Source organism: Coturnix japonica, chromosome 5 (assembly GCF_001577835.2).
Source record: "Coturnix japonica isolate 7356 chromosome 5, Coturnix japonica 2.1, whole genome shotgun sequence".
Taxonomy (NCBI): domain Eukaryota; kingdom Metazoa; phylum Chordata; class Aves; order Galliformes; family Phasianidae; genus Coturnix; species Coturnix japonica.
The window spans coordinates 35,030,036-35,049,624 of record NC_029520.1 but is presented as its reverse complement, the minus strand read 5'-3'; the positions used below and the strand labels follow the sequence as shown (position 1 = coordinate 35,049,624).

Here is a 19,589-nt window from a genome sequence, read left to right as displayed (position 1 = left end):
AAGACTTGCCCCACATGCCTCTCCATAACAACAACAACAAAAACATCCTGCAAATAGCTCCAGAATGGAGTGCTTACCAATACAATGTAGTAGTTTAACGTGAAAGTGCTCCTGTGCACGTAAATTTGCATGTTTGATACTTTCACTTTAAAGCCACTGCTTCTTTTGTTTTACTCCATGCCAAAAATAACAATTTTCAGAGGAAAAAAAAACCACATTGACAATAAAATGCATAGCTATGTAAGCAGCCATCTCTCTGCAAGAATGTGAATAGTGACAGGTTCAGAGTGATGGGTTCAGTGAAGGTACACAGCAGTAACAGCTCCAAGGAATCTGGGAAAGGAGCTGTACTATCAATCAATCAGAGTAGCCAAGACCCTGCCACACCAATTTGAGATAAGGACAAAGAAATAAAAAAGAAGAACCAGTGGGTCTGGAAATATACGACCGATCTTATCTACTTAAAATAAGAATACACTCCAAAAACAAAAACCTAAACAATTTACCAGACCACACCACAGACGTTTTCCTTCAAGGGGAAGTAACCATCAGCTCTGCCTATTCCCTTCAGCAGCTCCAGCAGCTGCTCGCAACAGCCTGACAGTCTGCTCACGAGGGCAGCGCCTTGTTTGCTGCTGGCAGCCAACAGAGCTCCAGCAAAGTCAAAGCTACAACCTACGCGCAGGTGTTTAAGTGACTGAAGGTATTTTAAAGAGACAATGGGTAAGAACAAAGCTCTGCCAGCTCCCAGCTGGGTAGGATAAACACAAGATGCAGTCTTTACACAAGGGATGGTGACTACTTCTGCATCACCGAATGCCACAGACTGCTAGGTGTGGACAGCTGAGTCATTTAGCCTTAACTCTATGCTTCAGAAGCAACTTTTCCTACCCTGACTGAGAGGCAGCTCCAAGTCCTCCTCACCCACAGCCTCAGCATCCCCAGCAGTCTTGGGACCGAGCAATGTGTCTTTCCAGGCTGCCCTCTCTGTGAGCACAAGGACGTGTAAAGGGGTGCACTTAGCAGTCTTGCTAGGGAACACTGTCTACCAGGCCACAAATTAACATCCTCCTCAAATTATTTAGGGGGGACAGAGGGAAAAATCTCAAATAGTTTCTCCTTTCCTGCCAATTGTTCCTATCCCCTACCTCCGTTCTGGCTGGATTCCCCCTTCCCCCTGTCCTCAGCTAGCACCGCTAGGCTCAGTCCTCCTCATCCTAGCCCCCCCTCCCCAAGGACAAGCAAAGTTATTACAATAATGAATTAGCCAGGCTGCTTACTGCTGCCAGTGGCGAAGGCAATTATCCCACTCCACGTCCCCAGCCACCGCTCAGCTCCCTCATAAAGAGAGGCTTTTGGGGCCGCTTTGTGCTTTGATTGGAAATGAAGAGATTGCTAATTAGGGAACCCCTGCTGGGATCGGGCTGGCAGGAACAATGGTGAAATGGACGGAGCACACGTCCATTTAGAGAGGGGCGGGGGGAGGAGAAGAGAGAAATGTGAGCTCTCCTGTAATGTAGTGCATCCTCTGCTTGTGTCATAAACAACAGGGCAGACAATTTTATAGAGCTTTTCACCTTTTAAAGCATGCTAATTTGTTTATAGGAAGCAATAATTTGGTGTGTGTTTGCATAGGTCAATGCCTGTAGTTTCTGTGTACAGTATGGATTGATGTATGCATGCACATATACACGGCCGTTTCAAGAGAGCATTTTCTTAAAGACCGTGTCTAGACAGCTGTATATTTCTTGTCATTTTCTTAGCGGCACACATCAATCCTACATTAACAGGGAAAGATGCACAGACAAGTCCATTGATGAGTATTAACACAGAATTTAATGCCTGAATTCACAAATAACCAAAGTTGAAACGACTTCCCAAATCAGTCAGCTCACCTGAGGCTTGCCCAGCACCCGCTTCCATTGCTTTGCCCAAGTACTTCAAATGAGAAGTGGATCTCCAGGAGAGAATTTCAACACTAACATGTTTTCTTAAAACCCAGCTTCCACTTACTTCAACTGTGTTAACTGACCTTGGATTCACAGAAAGTACATTCACCTTTTCTAGCTTATGAATAGCCCACAAACAAACTACAAGATCTCCCTTGCAGTGCACAAGCACAACTTCAGAAAACAGCACTGACAATCCTCACATGAGTAACACACTTGTGTTTTGTGCTCTAGTCACTTTTAACTATTGTCAAACACAAAATCTCCCCCAACAGGTCAACATGCAAATCATTCCATTTGTAAAATACAGCACCTCATCTTTTTGTGCAAAGTTGATAGAAGGCAGCTACAACCTATCCTACATTGCTTGGTTAGTTAACTAATCCCTTCAGGAAAGGACAAGTCCCATGTAAACAGAAAGTATAGTTTTCAACCACACACTTACCTTGCCATACATGAAATATGCACACTGTCAATTAGCATTGGATGACTTAAGCATGGTAAAGCAAATTTCAAATTTTAAATTTGAACTTACGTTTCAGAATATCCTTGCAGACACATTTGAATGAATACAGAAGCATTAGAACTACCAAGCTGTGCTTTTCCCTGAAAATGTTTTCAGCAAAGCACAAGTCCTAACAGAAAGCAAGCACTAAAGGGTGGAAACATGATTGCACCAAGAATGACTTTCAAATTCATAGACTGTTTCGCCCTGCTGTTTGCTCACCTCTAGTGTTTATATCCTTCAAACAGTTGTAGGTAGTTTTCATGTTTCCTTCTTCGTCATCAGTTAGCCAAGCTTCACATATTTAGTTCTTTTGATCTTCCCTCATAAAAACAATCCCTCCAGCTCTGTCATCATTTTTGTTGTTCTTCTCTTACTACCTTCCAAGTTTCCTCTGTGTTTTTTCTTCTAGTGCCCAGAGCTGAAAGTCTCACCAGAATGGTACAGAGCAAGAACACTACCTCACTGCTTTATCATGTCCTGCTTCCATACAACATAATCAAGTCTCATACAAAGGCCAACATATGCAACCCGCCTGCTTTTACCTCTTGGTCTGTGGTGCTACAGTGCTAAGTTGGATCAGACTTGCCTGTTACCACCATTTCTCCCCATGCTCCCATTCAGTCCTCCATCACATTCCACTTACCTGAGGAATATCTTCCCTTGAGTAGGTACAGCCTGAAAGGAAAACCTTGCGTCAGAACCACGTTTAAGGTCGCTTTGGTTTGCTGACAACCCTGTAGTTACCTACATCACGTACAAAACCTGACCACTTAAAAGCAAGGAAACAACCACCTATGGACATCAAGGACCAAATTGTAACGTGGCATACAATAGCAGGGCTGGTTAGGTTTCACCACAGCTGTGCTGGTTTACACCAGCTAACAAGCTATTTCCATAAGTCTTAGGCTGGCTGTATCACAAACAATTGTTCTGATAAACTACGAAAGAAAGGCCTATTTCAGCCCACTGGCTGCAGTTCCGACACAGGAAACCTCATTACCTTGATTTCATAATCTAAGTATTTTCTTTTTGGGGATATGGCAATAGTGAATGTATTAACAATTCAGTGTATCTACCAAATGGTACTGGAATTCTTCGGTAAAGCATTTATAGTTCTACTCTTGATCAAAAGACTGTAATTTAGAAAAAGAGAAATAAAACTCATAGAAGAATTATGAACGCAGAGGCTACCTATATTTGAGACATGGCTTCTTTACTACATTCATTCATAGGATCTGATTCCAACTAGCCTTAATATCCTAGCAAAGGGGAATGAAAGGTGGTCTTTTCACTGCATTATAGCAAACAGGTAAGGTGCAGTCAAAGGCTGAAAATCTAAAACCCTACAATACACAATAAAATCAATCCTCTGCCAGATTGATCCTCTCATGTTCCTAACAACAGGTCACTAGTTCTGGTCTTGTGAACTCACTCTCTTTCAGAGAGCAACTTGCTTAAAATAATGCAGTTCTTAATAACCATTCCTGTGCAAAGGAAGACAGTATGAACAGGGCAATATCCAATCCAGGATTTCTTCCTCAAATTCTTCCCAGAGCAACACAATTACATTCTGCCACAGACGGTAAAAGTAAAGGCCAAAGTCTCTTAGAGCATACTGAATTTCTTTATCCGAAAGATTTTAGTATAACATTTTCGTTACAGCAATCAGGTCACCCCTCAGTCTTCTCCAAGCTGAATAAACCAAGCTTTCTCAGCCTCTCTGCATAGGCAATACACTCAAGTCCTCTCACCATCTTTGTTGCCCTTTCTTGGATACATTCTAATATATTTTTATTCTTGTACTGTGAAACCCAAGCAACACAGCAATCAAGGTGAGGCAGCACTGATGCTGAATATGGCTGGACAGTGATTTCTTTCCACTGATTATCTGTGTGTTGACACATGTGAATGCACAGCCCTAAGCGAGGAGATGATCTGGGTTAATAATGCCAAAAGGTTAGTTTAATCCACATTGACCACAAGGAGGACTACTATAGGCTCAGGTGCACATGACATATGCTCCCCATGTTGCTAATGGACTTTCACAACTGCTATATTTATGTTTAGGGTTGATTTTTTTTTTAGATCTTTTATTGATGTTTAGGGTATTTTTCTTTGAAAACATCCTCTTCTGCGTGGCTAAATGCTGACATGGCTGAGACAGAATGAGACTGAAAGACATAATTTCTGAATTGAAAAGTATGGTTCTATCAGATCAGGACTTGCTGGAAACAAAAACTATCCAGAGAGATATCTGAGAAGCATAATACATTTAATTCCAAGAACAGGTTATGGAGTGATGGAATACAACTGTAAGTTTAGGAAAATTTAATAGTGGAGAGTTTTTTTAATCTTGCTTTAAAAGGATGTAAGATAAGACTATTCCTAGTAATCAAAACTAGACATATTTAGAATAAAGAGACCGTTTTCATTTTCAAACAGAAGGAGTGGGCCAGTGGGACAACCTGCCACGAGGCGCTCCAAATAATCACAATGTCTTTCAATAACAGCTGCATGCCTCTTTAGAAGACACTGATACTGAGAAGCTACCGAATCAGACCAAGAGTTACTAGGTGGGTCTTAATGGCCTGCATTAAGCCTAGAGCATCAAAGGGATGTAGGCTTGCCTTAAAATATTTTTTTAGATTCAGTTCTTTAGAAGTTTCAGAATTTGTGCACATTTATCTCACTTTCTGCATCTGTTTTGATCTGGTGAAACCATTCACTAAGAAGAGTTTGTGTTGTATCTACTATCCAGAACTTCTTTTGTCCTCTATAAGCTTCAGTTAAGAATTGTAAATAGTTTTTATAAAGCAATTTCTTATATATTAGAGTAATCCTTCTATGAAAAACTACCTGTTTTTGCCTGAGAACATGTGTTTCATCTACCAGAATGCATAAAGAAATCTGAGAGCTCAATGGCAAGGGAGCATCAATCACATACAAGACAATAAATGGTCAGTTGAAAGTGCCCGTGTCTTGATCCTCCTTCATAAGATCTGCTTTATTTTAAAATTTTATTTGAGCTTCACAGAGCAAGATGCCTATGAGGAAATATATATATATATGTATATGTATATATGTGTGTGTGTGCGTGTGTATATATACATATATATATATAAAAAACTAGAACACCAGAGTTATAATATATGAGAGCTGTTTTGTCTAGCCAAGCCCACTAACATTTTTCTTGCTGTCCAGCTTTGCCTCTGCTTCTCCAATACATAATTTTAATAGTAAAGCACCAGAAGCTTGAAGTCAAGCCACAAACTCTGCTGTAGCAGAAAAGTCTTTTCTTCCAGCTTCTCACATACTCTGACTAACCAGACATGGCTTTAGTTTTAACAGATAAAACAAATCTATTATTTAGTTTCAAGTGACTATAACCTTGTGCCATCAGAAAAGACTACATGGTATTGGGGATTGTATTTTTTTATTCTTCTCCATTATGTTGTGAAGTACTATTTTACTGCCTACTGAAGGCCTCTTAAACTCACACACTGCTGTTCTCCAACTGCTCCTTCAGGTTTGTGTCATACCAGGCTGTTCTTAAAAACCACTGACCTTTCCTTTCTACCGCATCTCTCAAATCTCAGCATCCAAAGCAACACTTGGAAGACTTTTTTTATTAAAAGCTCTTAGCTTCTTACAAGAAAAATCCACACTGCTTTTTTTACCCCCTCCAAATGGATCACAAAAACCTTTCCAACTTTTCAGATTCCACTTTGCCATAAGGGTGACCCAGGACTAATTATGTTCACTCCATCACACACATGGAAAGTAAGGGAAATTACAAAAGGAAACTGTACTTGCTGATCACTTTCTAGAGTTTTCTTACACCAAAATTAAATTCTGAAATATTCAAGCTAAATTCTGTGAAGCGTCTCCAAAAAAAAATTGCTTTCTGAAACAACTGATGGTAGGAGCAAAAATCCTTGACAAAGTGCTTAATTTTTAGGAAGCCCTGGTCACACTTATTCATCTGAAAAGCTACATTAGCACAGCATGGGGAAGAGGCAGCAGCTGCTGTGGGGCAATCTGTGCTCTCAGTTTCAAGTACCTGATGGAAGAGGTATACCTACTATCATAAATAATCTATAGGAAGCGTGAGACCAACATAACCCCCAAAAACAGTAGCACGTTACTGACAGAAACAGCTTTATAAACTCAGAAAAGATTATGGGCTTCCCCTCCAAGGAACATTTAAGCATGGGAGTATTTTTTCTTCCCTAATGATAGGAGAAGGAAGTGAAGGAGGTCAGAGTTCTGTAGACCTCTCCGCACTCCCTGTGGTCTAGTTAAGGAGACTTAAAAGGTTTCACATTATCTGGGGTGATTTTGTCAATTATACACAGCGAGGAAAAAGATCTCCTATAGTAAGTGTTTCCAGGACAGCTGCTCCGTTGGTGAAACACTGCTGCATTCCAGAAATAAACTCCTACAGTCAAATTAGCATCTCGAGTCCTCTCTCCACAGAAACGTGACTTTACCAAAGTTGCAGCAGTTCCCAGATGAATGGGAAACCAGCCGCATAAATTCCTGCTTGGCTCAGCTTTAAAATAGTAAATGATACAAACATCTTCTTGTACAATAGCAGCTTTCATAGTCGTATAATTGCCCCATATTATTGATGGGCTCAAAAAGCAAAATTGGGAATATTTCTGGCTTGGATGGAGAATTAAAACTAGCATCACTGCCCACAACTTCAGGCCCGCCAAGAGTTTTTCAGGTCTAAGCAGTTATTGGGACTTCAGTGCAAGAAATTTTGGGTTTGATTCCAACATGGGTTAGTAACTACCAATGCAAATTACAATAGAAACACATAGAAGACAATAATCTACATTTGAAGCAAGACAGAAAGCACTGTTGCTCCTAGCCTGGGCTTTTCTATCTCCCAAAAAGTAATGCAAACCTGCCCTCTCACTACAGAGGTGAATTCTGGGCCATTAAAGTAAATTTGCTCAGAAGCCCCAAGGCACTCACTCATGTTTTGTTGAAGACACACATTATGCAGCAAAACTACAACATGAAACAGCTTCTAAGCTTATACAGCTTTACAGATAGCTGCGCTGGAGAAAGCCCATGAAATCCTGGGAAAAATAAAAAAATAAAAATCAAAGAAAGCCACAACAACAACCTACAATTTTCAATAGATAATGACACATTTATTCAGTGCTTTGGGCTCACAGGGTTTGGTGGACAAGAAACAGGCCAATTCATGTGACCATTGAGTGCACAAACCTTCATGGTCCTCTCCCTTTCTCACACTGAATCCTCCTTTTACACGAACAATATCTTGCTCCTTTGACTCAACACATCACCAAACTAAAGCTCAACAGGTGACTAAATCATCTGCAGAACTACACGTTGCAGAGCAGAGGATATTACACATGGAAACAAGATCAGAGCTGCTGTACAGTCTGCTCTTATGCATGCATAGAAGCCTCTTTTCCTTTGGGCCTTTCTCTGCCCAGCAAATTCCAGTGCAAGAGCCACCCTGTCCAGGGAAGGAAGGCACACTAGTCAAAACCAATACATTCAGAGAGCACTGCCTATGCAGAGCTCAGCCTTCCTCCCTGGCTGTATTCTTGTCTTTAGTGCTGCTTTCCTGATGGCATAGCTTGTCTGCCCTAAGAACTTCCAGAGCTTTGGGAACATGGCCTATAGCAGCAGAGAAACATTCACTGTAAACAAGATATAAATGCTGCGTGTCTGTAATGGGGTGTCACATACACAAGTAATTAAGCCATCTGCACTGACAACACTGGTTTCACCTGTAAGAGATATCGTGAAGAGTCACATGAGGTCAGGTGAAGAAGTCAGCTAGTCCTATATTTCATCTCTGATAGCAGCCACTAAGATGCTCAAAGAAATACTGTAAGAAAGGAGAATACTTCTGCTCTCCACCCTGCTGCATTTCTGTGGCCTAAGCTGTTGCCTCCAGACCATAATATTACTTGTCTCTGATGAGATCACAGATTCCATAAATTCCTTTTCCCAAGTCCATCCATAACTTTGCTACTGGATGATGCAGAGGCCAACAAATCCCACAGTTTAATTTTGGTTACATGAAAACAAAACAAAACAACACCAAAAAAACAAAAAACTTCCTTTGGTATATCCAAAGTCAGCTCCCTAGGAGCTATTTTTAAAGAGAAAATGATGACTGTGACGCTGAAAGCACACATATGAGTATAAAGATGATGTGAACATGTAGCAGAGCTCTCCTAGCTAAGAAGGAGAGGTACTAATCTTGCAAAGGAAAGAATTAGGCAAGTCTTGCAGTGTTGTAAAGGAGTATACTTTGTTATCTTCTAGATAAGTGCACATTAAGTAAAGCCATCTGCATTTAAAATAAGTCATGCTTGTGGTAACACATTACCATTAATTCCTATCTTAGTTACCCTTGTCTTTCTTACAGCCACAGACATCATAACAAACTATACTTCCAGACCTCTCTCGTCTTGAACAGAATTGCAAGGTCTCTAGGACAGAAGCTGCCTCACACCTCAATGCAGCAGACCCAGGAGTACAGATTGTGTCATGATACAAGTAACAAAGGCAAAAAGGAAGGAACAGCCAAAGCTGCCAGCACAACTTGTAGCCACTGTCTGAGAGCTAGTTAAAAAGAAGTGGAGCAGTCACAGCATGAGATTTATTAAGTAGTAGATAATAATTTTACATTACATAATACACAGTACTGTAAGCCTCAAATGCTCGACTACTGATCAAGTCCCAAAATAAACATAATTATATTCTATATTATACGTACATCGGTGTTATTCTTATCTCCCACCATTTTTTTAAGTAGTTGGCTGGGCTTTTTAGTTGTTCTCTGAAACCTTGTGGTCTAGACACCTTTTTTTTTTTTTTTTTTTTCCTTTCAAAAGAGAATTGTAATTTTTCTCACCATTTACTTTCACTTGCTGGAGACGTCAAGTAAAATTTCAAGTCCAGAAATAAAGTTGTTGGCAGAACCAAAGAAGATGAACTACAGAAATGATATAGAGGGTAATTAAATGGCTCAAAGTTATTTGCCTATCTCTATATATAAGCTGTCCTGACTTCATAAAGAAGCCTTTCACAGTAGTTTTTTTGCTCTCTTGGCTTTCTGCAAGATTCTGCAGTGGGCTGCAAATGGTCCCAAGCTTTCCTGGCCTTCTGGCCTGGCTACAGAGGCCATCACCTCCATCTGAAACTTCTCATAACACAACAGCACATCCAGGAAAATGAAAGGGTGCAGCACACAGGTGCAAAACAGAGAGAAAAGAAGATACGATAAGCAAACTACTCTTACTTCTGCAGATCCGAGTTCAAATCTCATAGTCATCAGCAATAGCTTAGTTAAGGCTGTAAGCCAAGCCCATCTTGCAAGCTGTTTGCAACTGGTGCCTCAGGGCAACAGCATGAAGGCTTCCCCAGCCCACTGCGCTGCAAATACAGCTGTGAATCCTAGGACCCAGAAATAGGCAGGAGAGTTTACCCCAGGCCCCACCAGGCCCATGGTCACAGAAGCACCCAAGAGATGTTCAAGGCTGCCACTCTGCATGCTCCGCTCTTTGAGCACCTGATTCATGCATCTACAGGCAGTATAGATGAGCAGACAAAGCACTGATCATCCACCAGCTCCTGCAGCAATTTGATGTTTCTCCCTTTGCCACCCTGGGGAAAGAAAGAAATGCCTGCCTTCTCAAGGCAGTTTCTTCTCCAGTGCAGAGCAGCTGTTTCATCATCTACCCATCAGCAGCCTATAGAGGCGGATAGGAATTAGCATGGGCTCATAGGATTGAAAGAATTTAGCCACCTTATTTCAAGCATTGAGTTTTGAGTGACTCCAATTTGGCCAGAAAGGGAATAGAAAAGAATGGGAGAGATGTGATATAGGCTGTTACTTCACAGAATACCACTACAGACAAAGACTAGGAAAAAAACTCTCAGAAACACCATTCACAGCCAACCGCCATTACCCACTATAAGCCAGTGACACTTGTGCACGTGCAGGGAGGCTGCTCACCCATCTCCTTGTGAGCAGATAGACAAGCAGTGAACTCAACACATGCCCAGCATGGAGTTTTTCTGGAGTGAGTTAGCAACAGAACAGCTCCACCCTCACACTATTCTAGGTAAACAGAGAATGCTGTTGGTAAAAAGTGCCTCAAAATGGCAGAAATAGCACTATCGCTTCAGGGCCGTTTCCTGAAGGATCAATAAGCCAAGACAATCAATTCTTCTGGCTAGCCCTTATTTCCCAGAAGCCATGGCTCTCAGCCCCTATCATTTAACCCTTCATAAACAAACCATCAGCACCAGTAATTCCATTCTCCTTAAACACACATTATACTGGGTCACATGCCAGAAAAGACTACAGAGCTGGAAATAATGTAGCCAGGTTAGCACAGTATTGCAGCCAGGCATAAACCCATTACTCCAGCAAAGAAATAACATCTCTATATGCTGCCCTTCAAGCAGCTACATGTATCCCTGCATCTAATTTCTTTTTATGGGACAGATTATCCCAAAGAAAACAGCTTTAGCTCTCTGTCCCCCACTACTTCTCTGCGCAGGGAGTACAAGGAATCCACAGAGCACAGCTCCCCCTCAGAGAAGAGGGCAGTAAATGGCATTGACAGTTGTTACAGTCCCAGGACAGAAAGTGAAGTATAATCCTTCACAAAGAGAGCAAGAGGGGTGTGAAAAAGGGTCAGGAAGAATGGAAAAACCTCGTTATTATATGCACTGTAAAAAAGAAAATAAGGGTTTCTGAAGGCAAAACACTGGACTGTACAAGGAGTCTGAAGTAGCACAAAGCATTTCACTGCTGTCATGCAACTCTCCATGAGCCACAGAGAACAGGCAAGCAGGAACTCCATCTACAATGGGCAAAATACATCACATCAGTGAAGTGATTCACCTTAGGCTGAACAGGGTGCCTACGTCAGAGCTAGAGTTAAAAAACAACAGTGAAACAAATTGCTCTGTACAAAGATTGGCTAGGGATACATTCGAGCTGTGCACCTAAAAAGCAGGGGGCTTTGGATAGGTTCCTAGAACAACTTTGGGGATGAGTGTTAAAGAGGATGCTGACACAAGGAACCCTTTGCTAGATTTTGCTTTGGACACAAAAGGCTCCTCTACCTAAAAGACAGCATCAGCCAACAGTTATAGGTTGAGTGCTGCACTGCTCTCAGTGCTACTCTGTGGGTTCAGGAAGCACAGTCTTGGAAATTTACATTCACTTGAGCTCTCCACCAATCTGCTTGAGTCCACATTGCCCACGAAGGCTGAAAACTTGCTAGGTCATAGAGACATAACACATCAGGGAAGAGCATCCTACCTAAAGAGAAGCAAAGAAAGAGCTGCTGATGAGCACATGCTCATCTATTCCCGCATAGATGATATCCCGCATGGATAAAGAAAGATCTGAGGATGGAGAGTAAAGCAAACAAGAAGAAAGCAGTGTGGAAGGTCTGGCAACAGCCATGTCCTCTCTTCTCACCCAAAAAGTCACATTCCAGGCCTTGTGAACTTTAGGAGGACATTACTGAAATTCCTGCACTTTTGTACATGGCTACTGGCCATTTGCTGAGACCTACTACAAAGAGGTGATCATGGGAGCTTGGAGAAACAAGAATTTCTGGAGTGCATTTCCTGCTGATCCAGCAAATACAATTATAAAAAGAGATAGAGAATCCATTCTAGGAGAAGCATGAAACTCTTGTGAGCAGGATCATTCACATCTCACATGGTAGAGGGAAAGGAAAGGGCAACTCCTTAATGAATAAAAATAGCCACTGATGCTTCCCTCTCATACATGTGAGATTCAGGCTTTGTAGCTGGGCATATGCTTTCCAGTATTCAAATAAGAGTTAGTTATATCCCATTAAAAAGGGTAATTCCTCCTAAAGAAGTAACCCTTTTTTCCCCCTCAGAGTATTTCAAGCATCCTGAGGCTTTTAAAATGCCACCACTATCAAGTAATTGCAGCAACTAAACTGTATTCTAAGAGTTAGAGTTGCATTTCCTTCCCTGAAATTCCTACTTTACTATAAAATCATTTTTTTAAGTAATGGTGGCACACGTAAATAACGACAAGAACACAGTTCTGTGTAGCTTGTGGAAGAGCAGAAAATCAGACTTCAGCATCCCAGCTCTTCATAAACTGTACATATGCCAGGCAAAGTTGCACTGAAATGTATCTACCTTCAGGGTAAGCAGCAGCAGATCATTCATAGGATTCAGCATAACACTGGAAAGAACAAGAAGAGAAGGAAGATTATTTTGCTTAAGAGTTCAGCAGGGGAAATCTAAGTATACCCTACCAGCCATATGGCCACAGCAGAGCAGAGAAGGCAAAAGCTCAGTAGAACAGAAGAGAAGAAGGTAGGAAAAAATATTATACAGTGTTCTGCTCAGCCACAGAAAGCTCACATCTCAAAACGATCTGCTGCGGGTGCCGTTATTAGATGGAAAGAACACAATTATTATGTATTTCAAATGCATTTAATAAAGTAGACTCCAGCTGATGGCGCTCTCCTCAGCAGGTCCAGGCACAGAACACAAAGAGAAGCGGCCCTCAGGCATTTACATCAGGTCACAGTTCTAAATAATATTTAAACTAGGGCAAGGTGCCAATTCTTACCTCAAGGTGCTGCACCCAGATAGACATGTCAGCAAAAACAGTAAGTTCAGTCTATTGAGAATAGCCATCAATACAAGTAGCTCCAGAACCAGAGTAACTTACATTTTTAGCCAGTGTTTATCACCTCTAAAAAATAAACCTGGAGCTTCACCTCAGCAATAGTCACCAGGACCAAATTAAGATCAACGTAAAGGACAACTCCACTGAATTTTAGTATGACTAGGAGAAAGTTAGCCTTCTATCTGCTTGCCTTACCCAAACTGGACGACATTATTGACGACTTGTACCAAATGCTTTTAAAAACAAAACAATAGCAACAAAAATAACAAACCCAGCAAAGTGGGGTAACTCCCTGTTACCAGCACAGTAACCCCTTGTTTGAGAAATCTACACAACTGTGACAGTGATTTGCAGTCAGTCTGCCAGAAGCAAACCAGCCACTGGGGATTTATACAAGGTTGTTCTCTGTAGATCTTAGAGTACTTTTGATGTCAGCCATATATCATTTTACAGGCAGGAAAACTGAGGCACATGGAGGCATGACACGACCACACAAGTCAGAAGATTGTTGGTCTCTATCTCTACTTCCTTTTAGGACCATCTCTACAGAAGAAGAGTGAGATCACAGCACAACCTTGATTTTGAGCAGTTCACGCACTGCAAAAAGATATCCCAAGACAGAGCAAAAAAGCACTGCTGGCTAGTTCTCAACACACCACTTAGCAACACTGTACCTCTACTCACTGCAGGCAGGTCCACACTTTTTTAGCAATAGCAGGGTCTACTCAAGCGTTCACGATATACCCATCACAGAAGTAATCAGACATTAATTTGGTTAACCTTTCCTGTGACAGAGAACCCAGCTCTCCCGCTACACTGCTTGACCCAAGACTCCAGCTAATCTGAAGAGCGGGGGAAAAAAAAGCCTCAATAGGTGTCAGCTTACTGAACAGAAGCAGAACAATTAGACAATTAGGTACTGACCCACACACACATCTCTCTTTTTTTTTTTATTTTTTCTTCAAGCAAAAGTTACCCAAGGGTTAAACAGAACCAAAAATATAACTCATTACAATTTTAAATCAGGTCTTCGAGGCAGTAATAATAAAAACTAAGGCCACCCTCCAGTTCTTCCCATTTAGAAGAGTATTTATTTGGAGTTCCTTCTTGGCTACAGCACACACTGCATGTATCCTGCTTTGCTAAAGGAGAGCCTTTCTGAAGCATCACTTGACTTTGTTTTAAATATCTCACTACAGTTTCCATTTTAGCTCTGTGAGATGATTATTTTTTCTAACCAAACTAAAGTTATACAGCAGTTGAAAATGCTGATGGCTTAACTGGTTTCTCCCCCTCGCCCCCCCCCCCCAGCAGCCCTGAGGGGTTTTAACTCTTTCTGTAGCACTGAAATCCTGCTTTTGGAGTTCAATGTTTAACTCGCGCTGGGAGACTCATAAATATTCGGAGTCACTCTCTCCCTCTCTGTTTGATTAGGAAATGAGCCTTTAACTCAATGTAATCCCCAAGCCATTAACAAAAAAGCCCTCAACAGCTCCACTATTAGAATTTCACTCCTAACCCACAGAGGATTGAATTAGATTAACATAACTACCCGCAATCTGAGTTTATTTTCTGTGCCAGATAGAAATGTGTCTTCAGGAAAGGAAGAGAGCCAGCGAGCAAGCATAGCATAATGAAATGTAAAAATAGAGAGATGAGAAATAGATGGACGGATGTACAGGTGAAATGATAAAAGAGGTAAGAGATAGCACGAGCAAGAGATAGCTACACAATCTTTAATAACCAGCTGCAGGCTTTGGGGGGTTTATTCAAAAGGCCCCTCCAGAAAAACCCACTGAATTGTTTCAAGAAGAGTATTTTTTCCTGTTGGTATTTACTCCATATTCTCAGGGTTGTACAGCGAGACACTGCAGCATGCTGCACTCCAGACACCTGAGCAGAAGATTTGGCACAGGTTATATTTATAATTCTCAGGAGGTGTCAGACTCAGCAATGGAAGGAGGGGCGCAAAAGAAGGGAATCTGCATGTCAATCATTACATCGCTGTCAAGGAAACAAATAAACTAGGATGAACTAAAAATGATGATTTTTCATTCCTCAAAAAAATAAATAAATCAAGCAACAGCTCTGTGACAAACTACTCAAAGTCGGTCACTTAGGAGGTCCATAGGTACTCAGTCCACACAAAATGAATCGCTAGTGAGACAGAAACCAGGTAACAAAGACTTCCCCACACACATCTAAGTCCCTCTAACTCTCTCCCCACCCCCGAATAATAGCAAGCCCATAAGCTATTGAGTGGTGCACCATAAGGCAGGAGATGCTTGGTGATTTTATCCTAATTGCAATAACAAAATGCAGCAGGTTGAACAGAGGAAGAGACACACGTGATTAAAAGCAAAGGATGAAGTCCAGCAGTTAAGTGGACACAACTATAGGATAGTTCCAAACATTCTTAAGACTAAACATTTTCTAAGTTTATGCTCAGAGGATTTCTTTAGGAATGCTCGCATTTCCACAAATCTGTGTATTAAGAGATAATAACTGCAGTAATTCCTGAGCAAAGTCACGCTGATATTTCTGCATGTATAAGAAGGAAACAGATTCAATTTTTATCTTTCAAGTGACGTTGCTTGATTTTCAGTTTTTAGGAGGACCTCAGACCAGTTGTACCACAGATTCTTTATTACTTACAGACTCAGCAATTTAATTTCTTTAACACCTTTCAGGAAAATTTGCTCTCCCTCTATAAAACAGTGATGTTGCATCGTCACAGACTGAGAATAAACGTAATCTTGTGCCAAAACAAACAGAATGGGGACTTTATTTAAATATATTCATTTTCAAGTAAAGCAAAAAGCCTTAATAATCAGAAGGAAGCTTTCTGTGATGAGAACAGTCAGGCTGACAATTCTGTTTTATTTTGGGGGAGGGGAGCTTCAGAGCAAGCAGTGTATTGGAACTGTCACTTGGAGCATTACTTGGGTATTAAAATTCATATCAATACCGTCTTAAAAGCCTTCCTTATATCTAGAATTCTAACCGAAAGAGGAAATATTTATATCCATGACCGAAAACTTAGTAAGAATTATGAGGTTCTTTTTGTTCCTTGCACTGAAGTCATAAGCTTACAGAATTATGAAACGTCCATCTAAGAAACACAAAATAAAGAGCAAACCAACAGCCTATTAGCCACATTTCTATGGCTAGTCCAAGCCATTCAGCTATCACCTACTCCCTCGGACTGCGAGACAGCTCTAGATTAGTTATTCTGCGCTTATTAGACACTTGTTCCATGTGAATTAAGTACAGCTTCATTCTTCTTATTGCTTTCAAAAATGATAAATTGGGCTGGGGGCAAAATAAGTTTTCATAGTGTATATCTCAAATGTAATTTAAGCTGTAAAACTTAACATACCAAAATTAAAAACAGCAATATCTGCATCTTGGGGGTCAGACATTATAAATACGAGACACTGAGCCATTTTTTTTCTATGCTTAAAAATAAATATAAAAACTAAATCCTATAAAAGATGCAACCCCAAATCGCTGAGATCAAAATACAAACTAAGAAAAACCTCTTTGACTTCCAGCGCTTGGACTAAAATTTATGCTATAAGCTAGTAAAGAAAAAAAAAAACCAGTTTCTGAGTAATTATTTCCCACTTTTTATTCTCTTGTTAACAAAAGTTCTAAAATAAATCTATCATTGTTAAAACCAGTTTGCATTTGGGCTGCTTTAAAGCAAACAAGTAACCGGCAATCAGAGGCAGGCAAAGTTCTTTCCCTGACCGCCACTGTGCCGAGTTTACAAAGCCCGGCAGCCCCCTTTTGTCATTGAAGAGGCTCCTGTTTCTTTAGGACATTGAAAATTAGAGAAACATCAACTGCTCAATGTCATTCGGTAAAGGCAAATTTTACTTTCCTCTTAAGAGAAGGTCTGATATGAAACTGATTTTTCTTTTCTTTTTTGTACAGTTGAGGAAAGGGTGTCACTTGGTTCTTTTAAGACAAGACTGTTGAAGTTTCCAGGTTTGCCTTTACCAGCACGGGATAAATAGCACCTGTCCTTGGTAAGCCCTTAAGCAGAGCTACATTATACATTGACCTTTTTGGAATGCCAGCAAACCTGACCATTTCTATTCCCAAAACTGTTCCTCTCAAACTTTCACTTGCTTATTTCCAGAGGAAAAAGCAAGTCCTGAATGGTGAGACCACCTGATTACTGTGAAGTTCTGAAACCAACTCCTATCCTTGTGGGTCACGCTGACCTTCCTTTGACAGTGTGAAAGTAGATATATAGATATATAGATATATATAACCTTTAACTAAACCGGGATGCTGCCGTCATTTTTAGCCCAGATAAAATATTGGTGCACAGCAACATTTGGATAAATTTTAAAAAAATAAAAATAAAACAACAAAAACAAACCAAAACAATAACAACCTAAAAACAACAAACAGCTCCATAAATGCTATAAAAGGTGGAAGTTCGGTACTTACATGCTGCAGGCTGAGAGATGAATCTCGAGGCTGGAGTAGAATTTCCCTTGCCCTCAGGTGTTTCTAATTGCTGATTAAATATCTTTTGGTTCCGCCTGCACCAGCCGACAGTCCCCTCTGCGTCTCTGCCTCTCTTTGTGACTAGGACACAGTACTCCGAGTCCCAACCTATAAATAGATCCCAGCTCTGTGATTGATATAACAGGCAGCTGACAAAAAAAAAAAAAAAAAAAAAAAAAAAAAAAAAAAAGGAAAGGAAAGAAATAAGCAGGTCTTAAGCAAAGCAGAAGCTGGGCTTTTAACTCTGCGCTGTGCCCAGGGAGGAGTCCCCCACAGTCACCCGTGGGCATCAGAAAGAGAAAGTGCAAGGCAATTACTTTCCCAGCAGCATTACAGCAACTTGAGGCATGTAAAGCGAGTGAACAAAATTCAGTGCACAAAGAAGAAGAGGGAAAGCACAACTGGCAGACGGCATCCACACACTGCATCCAACTCTTCCACAATTTAACAGAAATAAAGATCCGTTTAAAAACACGTTGGGGATTCTGACAAAATGAAAGGGAAGATCAGAGTTGAGCTCTGGGGTTTGGTCCAGGCATGTTTGTGTTTCTGCTGCAGAATAAATGGAGTAGCGAGCAGATTGGCAGTCTAACAGTTTGACTGTCCATTTAAGGTCTCAGCCCACAGAATCTGGTTCACGAGGCTGTTCCTGAAGACAAAACAGAGGGCACTGATGATGCATTGCCTGGTGGCTCAGCAGAAGCTACTGAACTCTCAGGGACCAAATCATTGCTTGCAATCACATCCTTGACTGACAGGAGAAAACCCTTAACAAGTTATAGGTATCAGCACAGCTCTTTAGCAGAGGCTAAGCTGGGAACACACAGTCTGGGTAGTAACTTGACATAAAGCACTAAGAAGCTTCTGCCTTGGTACCATTAATAGGTAGCATTAACGGTCCTGGATTTTTCCATATCTAAGTTGTACAGGTTATTTTGATTTTTCTGGTCCACCACCAGATAGGCCAAAAGCTGATCCAAGAGGCAGCTGGTCCTCCAAGCTCCCTGGTACTCCGAGACCCAGCAGGACCTTACCAGCTAAGTGGTTTCACAGTAAACAGGCTCAAAGGCCAGGCAGCTCCAGTCAAACACCAGCAGAAGTGTGGGAAAGGAGAGGAGAACAGCAGGCAGAGAACAAAAACTGTTTTGACTCCACACTGCTACCTTTGGCAGTATATCCTTCTAACACCCCTAGCACCATGCTCAGCTCTGCAGGGAAAAGCAATAGAGCAGAGTACCAGATCCACAAACCCTTACTTTCAACACATTGTTAGTGCTGAGATAGTAAAGCTATGCTGAGCTCGTAAAAAGCAGGATAAAATCCCCAGGCATTAAGCCTACACTGAACTCTATGGTTCCCTGGCTCAGTGGCTAACAGTACTTGCACAGTTCAAGCTAGTTTAGGCATGTCTACATTGTGCTGCTGCTGCTCTCCTTGGAGTACAGCAAACTAGTCAACTGGGGCAACTATCCCAAAGTCAGGCAAGGACTCACATCATAGCCAAGGTCTCAGATCAATGCAGCTATTGAGTATTTGAGAATATAAGAGCAATCTTTTCACTTTGGGACAAATCCTGCTGGACACGTAATTCACCACTTGTCAGTATGTGATGTGCTTGAGCTGGTCAGTTTAGCCAATGTGCTTTTCCAAAGAAACAAACCACTCTAGTGACAAGACAGGGATCTGGTGAAGCACTGCAGAAAGACATTTTCCTCAGCTGAGCTTCTGCACTATGCTAAGTTTCACTTCTCACTTTACCACTGCTTCAGATCCTCCAGCTTTAAAAAAAAAGCTACGTAACAATAATTAGCAGTGCTCTGTAGGGCACGTACCTATAGAAGAAGATGTATAAATGAACGTGGGAGAAAAGAAGCATCCAATAGGCTGAGCACTAGTGTGGAAACACCCC

The 19,589-nt window shown here is 41.2% G+C and overlaps 1 protein-coding gene across 1 annotated transcript in view; it reads right to left on the bottom strand.

The window, feature by feature from the left end:
• Positions 1–19,589, bottom strand: part of ESRRB (estrogen related receptor beta) — a 130,347-nt gene that overhangs the window by 97,470 nt on the left and 13,288 nt on the right. Inside the window, exon 2 of the mRNA XM_015865112.2 lies at positions 17,621–17,788. Coding sequence (XP_015720598.1) covers positions 17,621–17,622 — 2 coding nt within the window. The 5' untranslated portion in view covers positions 17,623–17,788. The remainder of the gene's footprint in view (positions 1–17,620; positions 17,789–19,589) is intronic.